This window comes from Puntigrus tetrazona, chromosome 21 (genome assembly GCF_018831695.1).
Source record: "Puntigrus tetrazona isolate hp1 chromosome 21, ASM1883169v1, whole genome shotgun sequence".
Lineage (NCBI taxonomy): Eukaryota > Metazoa > Chordata > Actinopteri > Cypriniformes > Cyprinidae > Puntigrus > Puntigrus tetrazona.
In genome coordinates, this window is record NC_056719.1 from 2,976,463 (window position 1) to 2,999,950 (window position 23,488).

General features: G+C 37.4%; 1 protein-coding gene across 1 annotated transcript; it reads right to left on the bottom strand.

The window, feature by feature from the left end:
• Nucleotides 1–608: 608 nt before the first annotated feature.
• tnfrsfa (tumor necrosis factor receptor superfamily, member a) lies at nt 609–22,930 on the bottom strand. The gene is made up of 10 exons (XM_043221158.1): nt 22,688–22,930; nt 8,365–8,518; nt 7,288–7,416; nt 4,907–5,018; nt 4,464–4,597; nt 4,246–4,332; nt 4,003–4,040; nt 3,458–3,757; nt 3,252–3,288; nt 609–2,324 (listed from the first exon to the last, which is right to left on the bottom strand). Exons 1-10 carry the CDS (start codon nt 22,715–22,717, stop codon nt 2,035–2,037), a joined length of 1,311 nt encoding a protein of 436 aa, XP_043077093.1. The 5' UTR covers nt 22,718–22,930; the 3' UTR covers nt 609–2,034.
• Between the last annotated feature and the right edge of the window lie 558 nt (nt 22,931–23,488).

Here is a 23,488-nt window from a genome sequence, read left to right on the forward strand (position 1 = left end):
AAAAAAAAGATATAAAAACGTCTACTCATAGAGAGATATTGAGAACATGAAGCTAGAGCGAGCACCGAGGCATGCATCTGTGTTAGGCAGGTACTGAGTGGAGTCGATATAAAACTTTAAAAAAAACGAATTATAAAAACCTCTAAAAACACAGAAACGGATGGCACTGAACAGCTCAGAGGTAAAAAAAAAAAAAAACTCCTGCACCTACATCCGAAGAGACACTCAATGCTAAATTCAGTGCAAAAAGATGGAAGATGTGTAGAAAAGCCTGTGAAGATGTGGAAAAAGGGTCCCTTGAAATTGATGCAGGTTTTTTCTCTTGCTATTCAACTCTACGTCAATAGGTGGCAGTGCCTGCACTGTACGAAGCTCTACAATTTCATAATTACACGGGGAAGGGAGGGGGAGCCATTTTGTTCTGATCTAATTTCAGCTTGGACTCAAACAAGTCTGTTAGAAGGTGAAGCTGATCTGAGATCTGTTCTGAAATTAATATATTTCTTATACCAATACAGCTACATAGCTATACAGCCGAGTCAGACGTCACAGTTCATTTACCGCTACGTAAATGAATTAAGAAGCCCTGTCTATTTAGATATTATCTATTCTGCTTGTTCATTTTAATTTCAATTTATCCCTTCGGTTCGTTTTTTTTTTTTTTTTTTAGGCAGTACTTCATTATGTTGTGCTTTTAGGGCTTCCATAAATATATATCCATTAGTTTCGTTTAATAGAATTCTCGACAACTATTTACATACTAGACAAAAGGCAATTAAACTGTAAGTAGTTTGCGGATGAACATACATTTCCTTCATCTTTTAGCTAATCTAAAACACGTACCTGTGCACTACCGCATATAAAACAAGAACAGCGAGCAAAAATTTGAAATGCCTCCTTATCCGATATTAGTTCAACCTGTGGAAGCAGATACAAGCGTCCAAGAGATACTGACCGTGGTACTCTTTCAAGCTTTTCTTAATTTTTTCAGAACATAAACGACACCACCATTAGCCGGTTGCATGAAATCTACAGAGGAGGACGCGTTTTGTGATTCATATAACAAGACATGGTGCGTCTTTAGTAAGCCACACACTCTGGGTGAATGCAGAAATGCATTTGAAGATGGCACTTAAAGGCTTGTGAAAAGACCAGAAGGATTTGAGCATCTCAGTCACGCCGCCTTGAAAGGCACGATAAACGCTTCAGGAACACTTTCTGTAGGTGAATATTGGTAACAGGTATAAATAATACGTAATTACACAAAACAAATAAATACATCGCTTATTTAAATATAAATAAGGAAAACGGAACAGGCAAGAATGGTCGAGAGGTTGGAAAAACCGTCTCGTCCTCGCACCAAACAGATGAAGAGCGGTCATTTGTGGGGAACAAAAAAAAAAAAAAAAAAAAAAAAAAACCTTTCACAGACTGGCAAAATTCAGGGGCAGCCTGACTACGAGATATTCTGGAATAACCGAAGAAAAAAAGTCTGAATGTTCTGAACGTCAAATGAAATCTGAAATCCAAAACTCAACCCGAACCTCATCTTGAAGCATGTTTGTTCACTTGTAACCGAGTTTAACAAGGTTTGTAGCTGAGAACAGAAGTGTTTCACTGCAGAAATACAACTACGTGTAGTGTGAGGCTTGTGAACATCTTCGGTTTGTGCCTGTCAGGACTAAACACGCTTGTTTTAGTTTGAACATTTGGCGTAACCAAAGGTTACATGTCGGCTTTGGACCAACCTGTAGTTTAAAAGCCTGAGACCAGTGCATGGAATAACACTACAATGCACGGACGAGAGAGAGACAACGCGTCGCCCTCTGCTGCTAGCCAGTGTAAATCCTCCAAAAAGCTCCAGTGTTGGCTTTTAAACCCAACTTGGGCGCTACAGAGAGGTGATTCTCCTATGTCTCCATAACAAGTTCATGCCAAGAGACCCGCAGGCCCACTGGGGAGAAATCAAAACGAATCTACACCTCTCCATTATTTAGTTTTTGCACTCAAATATCTTGCAGTCTTGAAAAGACATCACTCGTATTTGTAGTAGCCTCGCTCAACAGCCTTGGAGGCGATGTGCTCCGCCGAATACCGCTGGTCCAGGTCAAGCAGGGCCTGTAGTAAAGTGTTGATGTTTGCCCGCAGGCCTTCTTTTTGCATCCAAACCCGCAGGAGGTCGTAGACTTTGTCCACAGGGTGCTGCGTTTCTGCCACTTTGATGGCGTTGTCGTTCACGCCAATGCTGCGGAAAAACTTGTTGTGGTACCGCACATCCAGGGTGTCAAACAGGTCGAAACTCTTGCTTAGAGACTCCTCCTCGCCTATTAAATCAGAGCAATGAGACTTCAGAACATGTCTAATGGCCCTTTGGGAATATGAACATGAAAGAACTAATTAAATTAATCAAAAGGGTGCGTTCTGTACTTGTAATTACGGTTAATTCGAATACAGAATTTGTTTTATAATTTACGTCCTTTATTACTTACGTTCTCTACCATTCGAGAGTGAAAGGTCAGTATGTTGAAATAAGTAACATTTTATATAACAATATGATCAAAAGTCACACTCTTTACATTTATTTAAAGTTTTCTATTTTCAGTGCTGTTCTTTTGAACCTTCTATTTAAAGAATCCTGAAAAACAGCAGTTTCTACAAAAATTAAACTGTGATGTTGTTTCTCGAGCAACAAATCAGGATGTTACTTTATTTTTTGACAGATCATGTGATCCTGAAGACTGATTGGCTGCTGAAAATGTTTTTTTTAATTTCTTAATATTAGTGCTGCCAAATTATTAATCGTGATTAATCACATCCAAAATGTTATTTATATTTTTTATTATATATGTGAGTGTACAGTGTGTATTTATTATGTATATATAAACACACACACATACAGTATACATTTTGAAAATATTAACATGTATATAAACGTATGTTTAAATGAATAGTATTTTATATTGATTTTATATTGATTCGATTAATCATGATTAATTGTTTGATAGCACAATATTATTGTTTTTTACTTTATTTTTGATCAAATAAATGCAGGTGAACATAAGAGATTGTTTCATCTTTGACCTATTTCAACATTTGACTGGTAGCTAATCTTATAGGAAAGATTTCTTGCATTTCATCTTTTTACAAATGAGCCTAAACAGTGTGATGTCCGAACTATCATCTGACCTGGTTATTAAACCTTTAAAAGGTCACATTCTCCAAATACCGTGTCTCAGAGAATAATATCTTACCAAGTAAAGGAACAAGTCTTCTGGGAGGACCATCATCCTAAAAAAAAAAAAAAAAAGAAGAAGTCAAAAATCTGGTTTATATATCGTGTCGTAAATTAAAATTGTAAATAAAGACGGGAACTAGCATCATTCCACATATTTAAAGGCACTATTCTCGTCGTTTCACAGCATTTTAATGACTGTGATTGATCACAATTCTTACTAACCCGTGCCCATGGCTCTGTAACTGTCTCTGTCTGTCTTGTGGCTGGGGGACTCGATCGTGGCGATTCCTCGTTGTAGACTGTAGGAGGGAGGGCAGATAGGCTGGTTTGGGAAGAGCTGGTAGTGTTTGGCAAGCTGTCACCCAATCCCCGGTCCTCATCCTCCACTGGTATGCTTTTGGTGCCCGTTTCCTGTGTTTCTTGCGTTAACAAGGGGCGGGACTCTGGGCGTTGCCCCTCTTCCCTCTCTAATCCAGCATTGTGGCTGTTCTCTTGTTCTTCTTCTGATCTTGGAAGCACATCCTAAGTGACGTCAAGAACAATTTTGTTCATTAAATTATGTTCATTAAATTAGTATAAATTATTATAGAAATTAGATAATTTAAAGTAAATAATTTAATAATTATATTTTAAATTCTATAGTTTTTATAATAATATTCATTTTTATATCATATAATTAAATTAATAAAATAATTGAAATCAGAACAATATTAACTTAATTCATCTAATGAATCAAAATAATGCACAAAAATCCAACAAGCACTTACAATAGGAACCTTTACTTCTTTTAAATCACCAACAGGATCTGAAATAAAGTTGATAGCAAATATGTGCATAAAAATCAAGTATTTAAAGTTGATTCTCCACCGCAGCTTCATCACATAATACTATATTAATTGTTGTACAATGTTCCAGTAATGTTTTTAATTGTATTCAAACTTTTTATGCATATAAAACAACTAACGCTGCATTATTCAACACAAGAATTAAAAAAAGCATTTTTAACATACCGCTTAGTCGACGCTGACGTCTCTTACAGAGTAAAAACATTCCACCAAGTATTCCAATCAGCAATATTAAAAGTGATGCACTAACAGCTGAAAAACAAAAAGAAAATTAAATGCAATATTCCCTTCTGTTTATGATTACATAATAGAGAGATATTATTTTTGAGTCGCTTTCTAATTTCAAATTAATTTGGATTTTCTTATGCACATGCTTGCCTTACCTATAGGAATAGTGTTATTTGATCCCGAGGGCTTGTCCGTTGGACCTTCTGTCGGAGGAGAGTTTTGCCTTGGTTTGCACTTCGTATTGGATGTCGCAGAGCAGAGGCTCACTTCTTCCTCAGTAGCTTTGCACCTGCAAAACCACAGTCAAAAATATGCCTTTTAGAAAAGGTGTGAAGCCAAAGGCCTAAAATAAGAGTCTTTAAATGATTGTCATTATGAATAGCACGGTAATAGCCTCAGGGGTTAAAGGTGGAGACAGTGAATCGGTGGGAAAGGGATCTGACTCATTGGATGTGGTGATCTAAAGCAGAGGCTGAGGCTGAAAGGTTAAGAGAATAGAAGGTGGGAGCGTCAGAGCGGTCTGCTTTCATCTGGGTGTTGTGCTGGAGATCAGAGGTCAACTGGGAAGAAAGTGCTCGAGAGAAAAGGAGGAACTCACCTGGCGCATTTCTTGCACACTTCGCAGGGCTCATCCGGCAGGCAAAAGGTACCGGGTTTGCATTCACACTTGGTGTTGTTTGTTGGGGTGCATTCTGCGACCACGATCTGATCTGTAATAGGAGGAAGAAGCGAGAAGGTGAGGGAGGAAGAAAGGATGAACAAATCAGAACAAGTGGGAGAAAAGCAAAAGCAATGGACCTAATGGTTTTTGTCCCTGATAAACAGTTTAAATGCATGGAAAACACACGAATGTTGGATCAATTCAGAGAGAATGATTTAGCCTCTATCCATTACTACTAACATCTGCTTCTGAGAACAGCTGGAACAGAAAGAAAGTTTTAACACATCAGAATGGTGAACTTAATAACGCCATTAATCTAGATCAAATCCAGAAGCTAAGAGAATAATCCAGAGCAGGATTTAATTCAGATCTAGATAAAAAATAAAAAAAAAGATTCTATATATTATCATTACAACTAGTTCAGAGAAAATATAAAATGCACCTTTGAAAGTTTGAAAAATTCTATACACATTTCAGATAAAAACAATCCAAAAAATAAGATTCACAGTATTATTGTTAAAACTAATCTCTAGATAGATGTCTGCATTCCCAAAGGAACCATGAGACCCAATCAGATTTTGTGTGCCGCAGGATTAAATTCTCAAATAAAACTCGGGTGTAATTGGAATGAGAGCGGGTGATGTAATAATGCCCAGTTCCCGATGTCCTTTCAGAGCATCTTGCACCGTGCATGAACAAAGTTTATTTTTAAGGTCTGCGCGCAGCATTAAATTTTCCTACTGTGTTGGCATGGAAATGTTAAACAAATGTTTGTGTCTTAAGGGCAAATCTGCAACTCTAGGGCTAAATAAGATATTTATATTTTGAATAACTCCAGATCCCGATATAATCAAAATTTACATTAAATAATACAATGTATGCATTATAAAACTTAAATCTGCCTCAGACACTAGAAATGCACCTCTGCGAAGGAAAAAGGATTGTATGCATTTCAGAAATCCATTACACTGATCCAGATTCAATGCAAATTTTTAAAAAATATATATATAATAATTAAGTAATACTGTTGAAACTAAATTTTAAGATGACATTTGAAATGCACCTCTGCAGGGTAAAATAAAATATTTAGATTTTAATCTAGATTCAGTCCAAAATTCAATTCAAACTTAGTATAGATCCAGTTTAAGTCCAGAATCAGATTCACTTGACATTCAGTACAACAGATGGCTGAAACTGCACGGAAAGTCTTAATCAACACACCCTCGTGACTCAGCAAGCAGAAGGGCTAACCTGGGAGTGATTAATTGTGCAAAATTGATACCGAACAAGACGCCACATGATACAGGCACGCCCTGCATCATCCTAAAACACACGCATGCACACAAACCCGGACAAGACACACACAAAGGTGCGCATAAACCAGAGGACAGATCAGTCATTCATACACACACAAATGGCTAGTGAAAGAACACAGGAGTGGGGCCACACCCAGGACGTGTAACATTAGGAGATCAGATTCCCAGGAGCGAGGTGTCCAGCACAGGAAACACTAGACTCAGCTCTATTCATGGGGCCTGCTTATGTCCCCGTCTTCTTGAGAATCCTACGGGAGGCTCATTGTCTAAACGGGAGAGCGAGATTTTGTTTATACGAATATGTAGTGTTTACAACAGAGTTTGGATCTGAACAAGCAGTAGGGTCTTGTGGGAAAGAGTGTTTAGGTAAATCAAATGATTTAATAAACGGTCAATGTGGCTGTCCAATCAAAATAAACAGCACTTTAATGGATGACTTTGACTTCATAGGAACCAGAGACAGACTAAATAGCATTGCAGAAGAATGGGCTGTCACTGCAATAGGTTCAATGTGCTTTAGATGTTCCGTCTCACTTGGAGATCACAGCATGCCGCACATTTTTCCATCCTGTACAAAAGGCGAGCCTGGATTTCCAAAAGCAAATAATTCCGATGCCAATACAGTTATGACATCTGAGATTTTTTTATTTTTTTCCAAATTTATGTTTTCCGACTGCGGATTCAGAAGTTAATTGTTTGTCCAGTAGTCACCAGCGATGGGTTGCGTTGCTGCCTTCCCAGCATGCCAAGGACCATGTGTGTTCCATTATTCATTCGAGATGTATAAATGTTACATTCCTTAGTGCTCTGCTTCTCTAGAGAGTCAGTGCAGACTACAGATGGCTGTCTACTAGAAAACTCAACAATCAATTACAAAAGCAGAAGGTTGAGGTTTCTGTACCTCCAAGTGCCAGTCACAGGCCCGACTCGTAAACTTTCTTAGATATTGACTCAAACTCAGGGGTAACTGGCTGGTTTGGAGAGGAAAGTGGAGATTGTTACCTCTGTGGCACTGGCTGCACTGCAAACACTGATCCATGCCTGTGGGGTGTTCGGCATACGTGCCCTTCTCACATTTAGCACAAGTGCCCTTTCCCTGGTCACTGGTACACTTTTGTTTTACGTAAGTGCCTGTGAATGGAAAAAAACAATGCGACAGACATTAGATCAGTATAATGTATTAGAAGAAATATTAGCTGAAGCCGCATGGAGAACATAGTTTCAGGCAGCTCTTTTACAGTTCTAAACGATCCACCAAATGGTTTCTATCATTTCAAAGGTCTTACAACAGCAAAAGAACCAAATTGTATGTTTTGTGTTTAATTTCCATCAGGCGGTTTGGTGATTTAAGCTGCTGTAAATGTGTGCTTCTGGTATGCATAGAGCGAAACACAGGCCTCCGTTCCTGTCATTCTGGGTGTCCAAACACCTCCTTCAACACAAACCTCACAATACCTCTCAACAGGCACAGCTCTATTGTGAACCAGAGTTTTACGAAATAAGAATGCAGAGTTTTAAGGCCAATTCACACAGCGCAAACAAACGCCAACAAACAAGTTGCCTGTTGGATTTACAATCTTATGAAATGTTTACACTGCATTAACAGACACCGGCCAGCTCTCCCTGACTGGGAAAAAAATGGATCATCTATACCTATATCCACAATCCAAATTTGACTTCACATGAAAAGACTTTGTTGTGGTTGTGGGTGAACTCCAACCAACAGGGTTAACACACTGATCCAACAAACTCCAACAGACTAGTTTGTTGGAGTTTGCCTGTGCGGTGTGAACTGGCCTTTAAGCTGATGTTCTATAAAATTGCCATTTTGTTTTGGTTCGAATTTTCATCAGAGAACGATACTCTTACTAGCGACACTGAGAGATGTTCATCAGCGCCTAATCAACATAGCCTGGAAAGCTATTTTAAACATCCTGAAAACCAGTGTATGCTTTAATTTACTTCAAAATCCTTGCTTTGAGCGTGATGAGTCATTTGTGTTTACAATACTAGCCTTTACAAGGGAAGTTCTCACGGTTTTGACAGGAACGTCAGTGATGGATCTTCACTGCTACTTACCAGCATCACAGTTCTTGCAGCAGAAGCCGTTGTGAGGGTATTCCTGGTTCTCCACGCAGTTTAGCTGTCTCGCAGTACGGTTCTGCAAGTCTCCTGCAAACCCAAGCTCTGCCAATCCATGACCCACATACATCAAAGCAATGATAATAGGGATCTAGAAAATGAGAGAGAGAAAAAAAATGTAAATATGTATTGATGAAATTGGTTGTGCTTTCTTAAAAGAGTAAGACACACGACTTAAATATTCAAAATAAAAAAATATAATTCATATTTTAGGAAATATTATGATTAGGTTTATCATTAGTTTTAATATGATTATCACATTTAATGCATTATGTAAACACACTAATGCATTTATTATTATTAAAAAAAATAATAATAATTTATTATAAATACATGCGCAGATGTCTTTACTCATCTCCTTGTTAACACTATTACAAATATCACAAGAATAAAGACTGTTTTTGAGCTTTACTCATGAGGCTAGGGAGGCACACAAAACAAAAAAAATCTGGGAAGAACAGCAGATAAGAGATTTCTTCAAGAGAAACACAACTTTCACACGGCTGCCATCGTGCTCTTTCACACACATTTAGCCTTTCTTTCTCAGTTCCAGAGGCAAACAGAGAGGTATTCTGAGTTCTCATAGCTGACCTTGTGTGAGCAATCTAGCATTTAATTCAAACCATCTGATGTGCACATCTGCAGAGCAAAGCAAATTAACAGAGCAGGAGAGTCTTTTCCTGGACCAGAACAAAACAACCTACCCTGACAAAACGCACATGCACACAACTCTAAATGTGCTGTGGGATCCATGGAAATAGCAGTAAACGTCTACACAACTATCCCTCAAATGGTGGGAAGTAATTACGTTTTGACAAGGTCACAGGCATCAACAGTACGAAACAATACTAAATGAAACTAATCATAATTATACATATTTAAGCAAATATCCATGCAAATAAACTCAACAGTAATTCATTTGTTATTTGGACATAATACTTATGACTCATTAGTTTAATTAACCATTTAAAAAAAAACCTCACGTTTGAATTTTTGTACTTGGAGAAATTTTAATCGGTTTCATTGTTACCATTGAAGGCTTACTGTCCATATGACAATGTATATTTAAAACTGCACGTGTACAACAGATATTTTAATAAACATGTATTATATATGTTGCCCTGTAGCAAAACTGCAAGGTAATTTTAAACTCTTAAAGGTACAGTAACGAAAACAGCCTGTTGAATTGGAACATAGTCTGTGGAAAGGGTCAAGTAAAAATGAATTTTGAATGTTTTGCTGCAAGAAACCTTGACTAATGTTATAAGTGGACTTTGAGGGGGAAATGCAACAAAAGCCCTTTTTTTAACATCAAATACAGCACTATAAACAAATGTTCCCAATGCTGGTCAATGGCCAGTCAGTTCGGTATCTCTGTCTTTTTGTCTCAGAGGATAATGGGAAATGTAGGCCGTCAGATGGAGCCGGTGGTGTCGAGTTGCCACTGAGGTGTATGGCGGTGGTGTTGTGTGTCTGGGAGAATGTGGGTCATTTGAAGTGGTGGCTCTAAAGTGTGTTGTTTAGCCGTAAATGAGGCCTTCTCATTGTGACGCGCTGAAAAGAGGGAGAAGAAAGAAGGGGTGCCTCAGGGACCGAGTAAAGTGCTCGTCTGAAGTAGAAGACCCCTGCTCCTCATGCATAGTCCATACAGAGCTGCTGTTGACTCCCTCACACACACACACACACACACACACAGACATCTCTGTCTGCTCACAACGACCCCCAAATATCTCTTTTCTCTCATTTGACTTACACACACACACACACACACACACACATGCAAAGAAAGAATGAAAAATCAACCACCCTATCACACTCCTTTTCCTCTTAAACACACACACACACATAAGAAAGAACCCTTGCTTCTACTTCTATCTATCTCCCACACACATTGGTCTTCTTTGAACATGTCTGTTAGACACTCATTCACCATATGGATGTGCTCTGAGACACACACACACACACACACACACACACACACATATTCCCACACATCTCTTTTATCTTGAATACTTTGCATTTAACTGGAAAGTAGGGTTGTGGTGCTTTTCTTAGTAGTGAAATATAATGTGTGACCCTCGATCACAAAACCAACGTAGCATGGGCATATTTGTAGCAATAGACAAAAATGCATTGTATGGGTCAAAAATATAGGTTTTTTTCTTTTATGCCAAAAAATAATTAGGTAAAGATTGTGCTCCATGAAGATATTTAGTTAAATTCCCACTGTAATAATATAAAAACTTTTTTTTGTTACGTAATATGCATTGCTAACAATTTTTTTGCGCCCTCTAGTTTTGTATCCTAACAAACCATACATCAATGGAAAGCTTATTTATTCAGCTTTCGTGTGATGCATAAATTTCAATTTTGAAACCGACCCGCATGACTGGTTTTGTGGTCCGGGGGTCATAACGGCAAAATTTTAGCAGAGAGTAATTAAAGATGACAAACTTGTAAAATCACAGCTTGATGTACAAATTTTAGGACAGTGGTTTTGCTTCATGACGCCAGTTGGACAGTCGCACAAAAGAGAACTAATGACCATGAAAACAAACACTGAAATAACTTAATATGCAAACTGTTATGATTGTTTACCAATATAATAAATGAGCACTGTTGGTTCTCGTAGCAGGCCGAATTGATGAATTCTGAATAGTTCCTGATATATACACATGGGAGTTTGCATGTTAATACGTTCATAAATATGCAGGATGTGATAAAGCTAAATTCTTAATGACCAATTTTGTAGATCTTTTTGTAAAAGAATAATGGGCCAAGTACTGTATATTGTTTGTAAAAATTGTAAGTGAAACAGTACATTCTAAAAAGTACATATTTGCTATTACTCCCCATGATCCTTCAAAAATGATTCTAATATGCTTATATCATGCTCAAGAAACAATTCTTTATATTTTATATATGTATTTGCGCTTACATTTGGTCAATCAATTGAGTATATATATATATATATATATATATATATATATATATATATATATATATATATATATATATATATATATATATATATATATATATATATATATATATATATATATATATATATATATATATTTTTTTTTTTTTTTTTTTTTTTTTTTTGATGGGGGAGTATAATTTATGCATTTATTTCTATTTATAGTTGAGTGCACTGTGGGACTATCCCACACAGTACATACTTATAATCCATTTCATTCTATTTGTATGCTACTTTTTCTATGTAGTATGCTGCATACTACACAGCAAAAGTAGCATATGATTCAGTAGCCTTTGATTCCACTGCTTAGTCAATAAGTTAAACTACATTGCTGGTGACAAACTGCGACAGCAAAACTTCAAATGTTGACAGCGTAATTTTATGTACTAATATTTGTAGAATAGCAACAGGGTTTCCAAAACAGAAGAGCAATCAGAGAAGACATACCGCAGAGGAGAACAGCAGAATGCTACTTGTAAACCAGTATCAAATAGAGCCGAACAGCTGCGTTAAGACACCACAGAGGACCAGGGGTATTAGAGAATATGGCGATACGTGCTACAGTGTCCAACACAACCAGTAAAACAAGGTTCTCAACAAACACCACATTGTCAAACCGCAGATTTGAACGCTAATCCATCTTTAATAGCTGAAATATCACAACGGCCACAGAAAATCAACTCAAAAACAGAGCAGAGTCTCTATTTGGGGTTGGAGATGCAACGTTTGGAACTCAGAGGAGGGTACAATGGTCTTCTTGTTGGAAGAAGGACTGAGTCTATCAGCCTCCAGGGAAATCGAGATGCCATCGAGTGTCCACACAGACAGTAAAAACCACTCGAGACAATGAAACGAGTGCAGGCGAACCGAATGCATGTGTGAGAGTTTCTTGAGCGAGTACGTGTGTGTGTGTGTTGGAGGGAAGTCTGAGACAAACTTTGGCTCCAGCGAAGCTCTCTGGATGTCAGCCATGCCTTGTTGTTCTAAGGGAGTTTCCTGGATTGAGCAGCGCTGTCGAGCCACACTCTCTCCGCGCTCACGTCAGACTTTCCACAGACGTTCACATGCACACACACGCACAATCGCACCATTTAGACCCAGCCGTCGGGAGGTGGGGTCAGAGAGCGATGGCTATGGAGTGCTGGAGGAATTTGAAAAGAAAAGGAGAAGGGGGACATATACAATAGACGGAGTGTGAGAAGCCCCGCGATGGCGCAAAACGTAGGGCAGGCGCATGGGAAGGCATGGCAGAGAGGAACGACGAGTGAAAGAAGAGAGATTCCTGACTCCGAGCGGACACACTGAAACCATTCAGACGAGTGGAACATTAAAAGTCTCACTAATGAGCTACAGTACTCTCTCTTTTACACCCAAACACACACACACACATACCGCAAAGACTGAATTTTCCCAGACGGGATAAAAAGCACACGTATCAGTTGCTGCAGCCTGAAAAATTAGTAGCTGTGTTAATGTCCAACACCTGTTCCGGACCCCTTGGCCCATGCAAACCCATCTGGGTCAAAGTTCGCCGATTTACCAGTGACGTCACCCACCAATGACAGCGGAGCCTGTCTGACAGACGTCTATGCCAAGCACTCGTTAAAAAGCAGTCAAACTTTTTCCTGACTGCGTTTGTGTGTGCGGATGCTATGGAAACTCCATATCTCCATGGCGACACGTCTGATCCCGGGACAGGTGGTGTTTTTTTTTTTTTTTTTTTGTTCTTTGGAGAGGCACGAATGGGGAGGCTGTGGGGGCACTTACATCACTTCCTGTGTCGGCACATTCCAGCTCTGGTGAATCACTGGATGCCAAAGCAGCACTAGATCTAACTTGTCAGTTTTTTTTTGCTGACAGCTCATAGTGAAACTATTAACAAACAAGGAACATTAAATATTAGACGTCATGACATGACTTGCTGGAATGAGACAAAAAAATATGTTTTGATGTGCTTCTGAAAATATAGCCACACCTTTAGAAGGTTTAGTTTAAAAAAAAAAAAAAATTACAGTGACTTCCTTGTTACTTATTCTAAGCAATTTTTCCTTTATTTTTTAGAGTGCTGGTCTGCCGTCAGTTTCATTGACAGACACGAACTAAAAATGCTATTGTTTCATGAATATTACATGTATATTGTTTTATAAATAACAAATGCATACAATTTAGATTTATTTAATTATGAAATGTTACTAATTAAAACATCACTAATAATAATAATAATAATAATAATAATAAAAAAATAAATTTCTTCAAAATAATTCTTGAGCCCTAACAAAATTTTCTTAGTAAAGAGATGTAAAAAATTAATAAAAGCTGTCAGATCATGTACTTACATAATATATAAACTTCTATTACATAAGTCTTCTATTACATTACAGAAGTAAGTCATGCTTACTTCTCTGGATTCTGTGATGCAAACATCCAGAAGACATTAGCACCCAAATATAAACTATTTAGCAAAAACTACAATATAACCCTGTCTGAATAATTACATGAAAAGACTTACTCTAATAATTGTAACTCAAACATTGTTTAGAAAATCAATCTTTTGTGGACCGGTGGTCTGGCTTTTATTAGCTAGCGCTGCTAAAAGTAAACTATTGTCTCTATTATCAGTGCTTCAAGACTATCCCGATAAACCGCTGGTGAACCATGACAAAAGCGTCTCAGTAGCGAAGGGATGCAGGTCAACCGGTAGGCATGACCGGTTAGAACTAAGATAAGACCAGAACAAACTCAGCGCTTCCTGCTTTCCCAGGCAATTCATTAATACACGAGGAAACGGCAGCGAAATCTGGTTCAAACTTCAAGGTCTGTACTCGGTTCAAATCAAACTTGTGCATTTCAGTTATCTCGCAGAACATCCTCCACAAAAAAAAAAATGAGAAGGAAACACACACACACACACACACACACACACACACACACACACACACACACACAGCGTCCAGACAGCCTGCGGTAGGGTTTGGCCTGTAATAGGTGGTCAGGACGTAGACCAGCATGGTAACCTTAACCTCCAAGACGAGAGTCCTCCAAACCCACAATCACTTTGCTCTGGCAGCTCACCAGCGTGGAGTATTCGTAAAGAAAGAGGACGCCCTTTTCCCATCTGTCCGAGGGAATAATTGTTGAATATGCAAGGAATGACTGGTGAAAATGATACGGAGGCAAGTTGCAGTTTAACAAAATAGAAAGAACGTTTTATATGATATGAAACAGAAGTTTTAAGGTCACCGAGGAAAATAAATGCAGCCTCTTGTTGTATCGATCACATTGACACACTGCCTCTGAAACTTTGGGCCATCATAAAAATATTTGATTATCTGTGCTTTTGCGTCCGTAACAAGCATTTTTACAGCAAAGAATGACAAATGCGAACCCCTGGAAAAAATGCATACAAAAATTTCCGACTTGGCGCAAACTCATAATTAAAGCAAATCAGGTTGACCCTAAAACATAGCGGCTCCACACACACACACACACACACACACACACACACACACACACACACACACACACACACACACACACACACACACACACACACACACACACACACACACACACACACACACACACACACATATATATATATGTATATACACTGAATGAACGGTAGAAAAAGATTGAATGAGTTTTGTTTGACTGGATGACCACCAAAATAAACGTAACCGAGAGCGCTGGTCACACAAGAGCTCATGAATGAACCGGTTAATGCCAGTGGCGGCATACAATAAACAACCAGAGCACACAACAGTTCAAAGAAACCTTTGGCCTGAATGAAAACGCTAAGTGTGCTGGCTTCCTTCGCTACAGTTAAACAATCGAGTTGAAAATGCTTACTGCCAGCTCTCCACTGTTAGCCGAGAACATGAAATCTTCATTGTTTGAAAGTGCCCGTTTTCACGTGCGGAAGGGCAGCTGTACTTCTGTCTCTTTCACACACACGCTTTTGGCGCAATCTTGGCGAGCTGACAATAGGGTCTCACAGGTTTTATTGTTTGGGGTCACGGCACAATAAGGCCGTCAGTCATTGACATTTGTCGCGTGTGTGTACGTGTTCAATTAGGGCTACATCCGTACTACATGCTGTACAGTGCGTTTCATTATGTATGATGATTGGACTTGACGGACGGGCAGGAGTTTTTTTTTTCTTTTTTCTGTTCTTAACAGATGATTTCTATCAGAGCTGTCGGTTAAGGAACGACACACCGTTCTTCATTATTTCCAGCGGGCCGGAACATGAACCTTATGGAATCATGTGCCTCCAATTATCAGCAGATTCCAGTCTTTTATGCATTATACTGACAGGATGCACATGATGTACAAACTGCACAAGGATACAGGCTCATTGAAAGAGGAGAATGATTGATACAGAAAAACTTATATATATATATATATATATATGTTGTTTTAATGCAAAGCTCAGAAACGCATTATACCTGCACAAACAATGTATACAATTTTGTGTTTTGGATTTATTCCTGTGATAGTAAAGTGGAATTTTCAGAAGTCTTCAGAAGTTGTCTTTTGTGTCTCATGATCCTTCATAAATTAAGAAAAATTTTTATTATCATCAATGTTGAAATTTTTTTTTTTTTAAGAAATAGAAAGTAAAAAAACTGCATTTATTTAAAACAGAAATGATGTGTTTCATAACAATTAAATGTTTGTTGTTATGTTATGTATTGTTATCTATTTAATGCATACTTGTAGAAAAAAAAAAGTCTTTATTTTATTATATTAAACTATACTATACATTGTTTATTAAGTATACGTGATTAATAAATAGAGCTATTAAGTAATTAAGTATTTTTAAAAAATTATGTTTAATAATCTTTTCATATTTAATAATCATTATACATCTTGAATACATTTATCATATTTTTTTATTTCTCAGTTTGAATAAAATCTGTGTTATAACTACCATAGGCACTCAAGGGGGGAAACTGAAGTAAATCAGAATGATTCAATTTAGCGACGTTTCACCTTTGCCATCAATTTTATGGGAATGAGGTCACAAACACATAAAGCTCTGCAACGTATGCAAAATTGCTTTCAAAACACTGCATACCTTATTGACACAACTGCCCTTTTGATGTGATACGCAAGTAGCATACATACATACATACTGAAACTCGTGAACTCTACCTAAACCACGTGTGCAATCACACATGCATGCATACACACACACACACACACACACACACACACACACACTCTAGCATCTTGGGTATGAGCGTGTGAAAATCTGTAAATGGCTCCTCTCGGGGAACACAGGAAACAGTCAGACAATGTGGAGGCTTCATTTGGAGTTCAGCTTCATGCCGGGCCACGGAAAAACACACACACGGTCTTTAACGGAAGCAAAATCTTATTTTTTTTGGGGCGAGCTGCACAACAGTTTACCAAACGCCTAATCTTTCAAAATAAAGCGATAGATTCTCCTAAAAGTGTTAACGTCAAGTTTCGCAACTGTTCCAGTTATATGACAACCTCGAAACCGCATACTGAGTGTCTGCGACCTCCGTCCAAACAAGCGTGATGTCTCAGTCCCGTGGAGGTGATGAGGGGGTTTTGACTGAACCCTCAGCCCGAGAGATCAGGCGGGCGGCCTGCTGTCCTTAGTGTGCGTGGGAGGATATTAATAGCCCCAGAAAGCCACGACAGCACAGGCTTCCACATTTCAGATTTCCTGTGGCTTTTCGGTCTTCTGTTAATAAAGAGCGCAGTGAATAGCGACCAGACAGGACTGTCCTAATCTCTTTCCTTTAGAAAGAGGAAGAGAGGCTGAGAGAGACAGACAGACGAAGACAATGAAAGCAAAAAAGGAATTTAAAAAAAAAAAACATGATTTACAGTTCACTTCCTGTGTAAAACCACATCTGCACAATATACGAGGTACAACCGGTGAGATAAAGAGACAAGTCACACCACATTTTGTCTGATTAACAGTTTAACTTCCAATTCACATTCCTTATTTTCTTCCCAAACTATTTTGTATGTTTTTAAATACCCTTCATGTCTTGCATTACTTATTTGGCCTTCACAAGCAGAGCATCTGAACTTATTTAATAACAGTATATTCGATTTACCTAAATACTTTTTTTTTAGCAAGTACCGTAACTTCATTAGTTGGGGACAAATGAGATAAAATGCCACAGAACAGAGACAAAAAAGTTAAATCCCAACAACAGCCAGAGTAAAAAAACAAAAAAACAAAACCTCTACCCATCCTTGCCCAATTTAATTAGCATTAAATATTTCCATTTCTCCGCAGCTCTTTCCATGGAAACCTTAGGAGGTAAATAGCTTGACTATGCGTCACAGATCAAAGTCTAGTCCAATGAAAAGCTTTAAAGCCTGGATGACTCAGTGGCTCTTCTCTTTGTACGACAGCCCCATTGATTATCAAAAACAGGTCGAACAAGTTTCAAAAGGACTTTATTGGAGATCAACAATCACCTTTGCTCTTGTCAAGCAGTTAATCTTTATACAGCTGTATTGTTATCAAGGGAAAACACGAGTCAATTACGTCAGCATTAATATGAAAGACCTGGCATAAACAACCTGTTTATTGAATTACTCTGAGATGAGATCAATAGAGTGGTATAAATCGTGTAAGATGGCATTTTAAGCTTGAGGAACATATTCCCATGACATTAGGCCAACGCCACGCTGAGCTGCCTCACTCATTAGCTAGCCTCAGCTCACTGAGCTCACATCAGACAGAGGCTTTGTGCTGAATGCCTTTCCCATCACTCACACAAGCAGGAGGTTCAGTGCCGGACGCTGCTTTTTTTACGCTGAATGCATTCTTTGACCTATTCAAGGTGAACATTAATTCAGGCATCTGCAAATGTCAACCGAAGTAATTTTAGAGCTGTAAGGTGTACAATTACACTATTAAAGTAAACAGTGATTTATAAAATAAAAAATGATAAAAAAAAATAAGAAAGATATTCCAAAAAAATAAAACGAGGTAAATAAAAAAAAAATTAAAATACACATTAACGGATCAAACAAAACAATAATAAAATAAAAAGTGGTTTAGGGAGTGAGCAAAATGTATTAATTCTTATTTAATAAAAGCCAGTATAATAAGTATATTTAAATGACTGAAAAAAAAAATCAGCATTCATACTAAAAATTAAATAAAAATACTAATTTATTTAGTATTTTTATGTTATTTTTAGTATGAATGCTGAATTAATTATTATTTTTTTTAGATAGAAATATTCGACGAAGGTATATTAAATAAGAAATAAAATATAGGTGATGCATAGGTTACATAAGTATTTAGCACAAGCCTGTAACCAGAACACCTGAGGAATATCAATATAGTGTTATCATTTAGGGCTTTTGTCTATTTATAGAAACCTAAAACAGTTGCTCTTTGCCCCCCTGACATCAATACCAAGATAAGGTTTAACATTAATACTCCCATCCACACGGCAAAATGCACATGGAAAACATCTGCAAGGTGTGACCAAGCTACAAACTGACACTATTATCCACTGGCTTAAGTGAGAAATAACACCCTCATCTAATTTCCTACAAGTAAGCACACACCCTAATTCAAGCGTGTTTGCCACAGAAGCAAGTTACCCAATCTGTGATTCACCTGTGGATTCATGGGAGGAGAAGACATAAGAATAAAAGAGCGAGTGGGTGTTGTTTTCAAGGAGGAAGGATGGCCAATGACTGTTCAATTTTAAGTCGAACCGATGGGAAATTATTGTTTGAAGACACTGGATAGGGGGTACATGTGAACACACACACACACACACACACACAGAAATGCACACTATTAGCGTTTTAACTGGAGTCAATGGGGGTTGAATAGAAGGGTAGCTGAATAGCAGGCGCATTGTAATATATGTAACACATCTCTCGTTCAGTCACTGAATCTGGGTGCAGTGACCTGTAAGGTGTGGCCACCTTACAGATGCCTCACCTTTCCTTGGACGAGCTAAATGGCAAATGAAATAAGCCTAACCACAAACCCACACGCTATGAAGACGCTTTTCAACTGCAGATTTTCTCCCACTGCTTGAACTTTGCAAAGTCACATGACTTTTTTTTATATATATGTCACATAACATATGACAAGGAGGATGAATAATTTGAAATTGATGCTCATGATTTTATGACTCATAAAAACATATGAGCGCTCTATTTAAAATTTTGATCATGTTAACATTTTAATAAATGTCTATATCTTAGGACATGCAACTACTGAGTTTTTCACCATTTTAAACAACTGTTTGCCTTATTCATTTTAAAGGGACCTATGCAGTTTTCTTTTAAATTGGTAAACTACTTTTTAAACAAAAGCATTTAGGCATTTAATACAAGGCTTATATTAATTGCTTTTTTAAAGGCAATAATATACTGTTGGCTCATTGACTTATATTAACTAAAACTAATTGCATTTTTTAAATCTTACAATAAATCATTTTTTATCTAAGTATCTAAAAAAAAAAAAATTACATTAAGTCTAAAAAAAAAAAAAATATATATATATATATATATATATATATATATATAATAATATATATATATATATATATATATATATATAATAACAATAATAATAATATATATATATATATATATATATATATATATATATATATATATATATATATATATATATATATATATATTTTTTTTTTTTTTTTTTTTTTTTTTTTTTTAATACATTTTAAAAGGTATAACAATTATTAAAGAATTAGCAAAATCCGCTTTAAAATAATTTATGATGTGTATAACATGACAAATTACATGAAAGTCAACATCCCTGAACCATTTCATATCAAGCTAATTTCCCTTCAGCATGACAAATAATTTATTAGCAGCATCATCATGTCTATTATTCAGCCTAAAAACACTGCAAAAAATGTATCTAATTTAATAATAAAAAAAAAAAACATAAAATATATACTTTTTAAAAGCTCAATGCATACCAATTTCACACTAAAACAAAAACTAAACGGAGAGGTCCCTGAAGCATTTTATGTCAACTACTCATCAACATAACAACATCCTTGCATAATAGCCGCACAGCTTGAGAGCAGGATAAATATGCTTCTCATCTTAGTATAAACACTTCTGGTCCTTGTTTATTGTGGGTAATCTACAGCATAGACTAAGAAACAGATACGGTACGACTTCTAAAACACACACAGGCTCCCACACATTCACATCATTCTGATTACTCTGATAATGAGCGTTGCATTTAATTGCATCACGCAATCTTCTCTCTTCCTGTCTCCTCGTAAATGTGGATTCTATAAACATCTGACGGTGGAAAGTGGCTTTAAAAGGCTCCTAACGAGCAGCGGGATGTCGACTGCGCTCTGGAGTCTTTCTTGTGGATCCCGAGGTATGTAGCACATGTCCTGTTTGGATTTCGGAGCCGCTCGGAGAGATACCGTGCACACTTCCTGCCCATGCCCACACCCTGGAGAGCGCACTCCGATAACATCGAAGGAGTGTGAGAGGGCAAAAGAAGTCAAGACGGGGGAGAAAGAGAGAGAGAGACCTTGTGCACAAAGTGAAAAGTAACAACTCGAGAGCCTAAGAAATCCCAGGCACAAAAGGAAAAAAAAATAAAAAATGGAAAGACTTTAAGAGCAGGGACCCCTGCTTCGATTGTATGCAAAATGTTTGTGACTGTGGGTGGGTAAAAGTATACAAAGATCTGATTCCTGTCACTGCCATCTGTGTTGACAGGAAGTTTACAGTGGGAGCCGTACGCCTCCATCCACCCCCGTCCACCCCCTCCCCATCCGCTCTCACTGGCCCAGGAATGTTTGAGCTATGCAGACTGGCAAGGATGAGCTATCTTCATCTAGCAACCAGCCAACCAAAGCAGACCCATAACTTAGCAAAGTTTACAGCGTCCATAAACAGTAGTGTTGCAAACAAACTATGCCCTGTCATTTCAATAAACAAACACAGGCTTTAAAGTAGAGCGATTTTACCTGAGAGTTTATTGAGAGAGGTTATTGAGGTAACAGTCATTGTAAGATTACTAATTAATATAACAAACATTCCCTTTGATGATTTCATTATCTAATTTAATAATTAAATACTTGTTAAACTGCTTCTTTATAATTGCGTAACACATGCTCTTACACAAAACACACTTAAGCTCAATGCAACAGCCAGCCTGTGTTTTTCAAGACGCTGCTTTAAGGAACGGCGCAAGTTTAAGTTAAACATACATAGGGTGAGCCGAGCATGGCTCTGGACTCGAGGGAAAGTTTTAAAGGTGAGTCTCGGCATTCAGTCAGTGAAGCATTTTTATAGTGCCACTTTTGGCAGAGCAGAACTGGAAAAACCAACAGAAGGGCAGTGAATGGCTCTTTCAACGTGGAATAGACTTAACACTGGCACTACTTTCAGAAAAACTCTCACAAGGCAAGGTTTATGAGAGAAGACTGGGAACTGGTCTTCTAGATGGAGATGATCGATATTTAGCTCAGCTGATGTATTTAACCAATATTTCCACCCTTCCAACCAATACGCCACATTTCGCCGGGCCTCTAAAAACAGCACCCAAAATAGTATTTGCAAAAATGTTATTATTTGATTATAATTGCCATTTATTTTCAAGCATGTATATTTTGAATAGCATGTATCTTAATAAATACACATCTGAAATAAATGAAAAAAATTTTTTTAATTAATTATTCTAAATAATTAATTAAAAATATTTATAATGCATATTTTATTGTTGGTTGATATGTTTTTTTAATAACAATAATAATAACAATAATAAATCTTAAAACACCACATATGCCTCTCTCAAAACCTAGCTAGACAGCTCCTTTTGGCATTGCACTGAATGGCAGAAAATGTTGCCTAGGTAGGCAGCTAACTAAGTTTCAAAACTTACTTCTACGATGCCTTCAAAACTACACATGACTGGTATTAAATAGTGTTTTATATCAAAACTCGACATAAAAACATGACACCGTGTTAGTACGTTAATATTTTAGCGTTATGTACTGTACCAAAATAAAATACCAGCGGACAGTATGGCAAGTTCAAATGTTGTTTTAAAACATATAATACACTTGATATGCATCAAGTCTGATCAAGTAACGCATAGACTTTGGCTTCGTAACATTCAAAGCGTTATGACTGATCACACCAGGAATTCACGTTCATATCCATATTTGCGACAGCAAAATTTTCACATATTCTTAAAAATATGCACCGTTAAACAAAACCACCCCCAACAAAAGCCGAGAGATTTCTTACCATGATTTTCATCGTTGTGGATTTATCCATCCTGTGAAGGATGGCGTGTTTTTCCGACTTTTCCAACTACTTGTTGATTCTTTTACACTCCGGAAACAACGTTTTCAGAACAAACTATTAAAAAAAACAAACGACAGCGCGAGTCGAAGTACATCCAATGCTTGACGGCCTGTCAGAACCGAGTCATTTTCGGCGGCTTTCTCGTGGAAACGCGGTTCGTGTAATGCGACGCTCCTCTCTGATCTTATTGTCAAGTTAGAAAAGTTAGACGGAGTTCGGTGACGTCGCGTGACGTCAGTCTGACTAGCCAATCAGAGCGATGAAATCTCGACTAATGAAAGCCGTGATTTGTAGGTCGCTGTGTTGCTACTGAGTCATTCCTACAGTTCGGCGTCTTTAATGCAAGTTATGCGTAATTTTAATTTTAATTATGTGTAATTTTAATTTAATGTCATATTTCTAACTATAATAAAAACAATAGGCCTTAACCAAAAAGAAGAAGAAACAAACAAATATAGTTACTGGAATCAGAATTAGACTATGTTACAAATTTCTATAACCACTTTATAAAACCTTACTCTGGCAATTATACAAATTAGACAAATTTGATCATCATAATGTTATTTTGTTTTCCCTCCGCTCATAAAAATAAAGTAAAAAGCCCCAAGTTAGCCACCGCGTAAGGCAAACAATGTTGCATTCAGGATGGTTTGCCGCCCCCTCTACCTGAATAACCTATAAACTGTCATTATAAATTAACAATTTCCCTTAAAAAGACTTTGAAGAGGTGATAACAAGGGG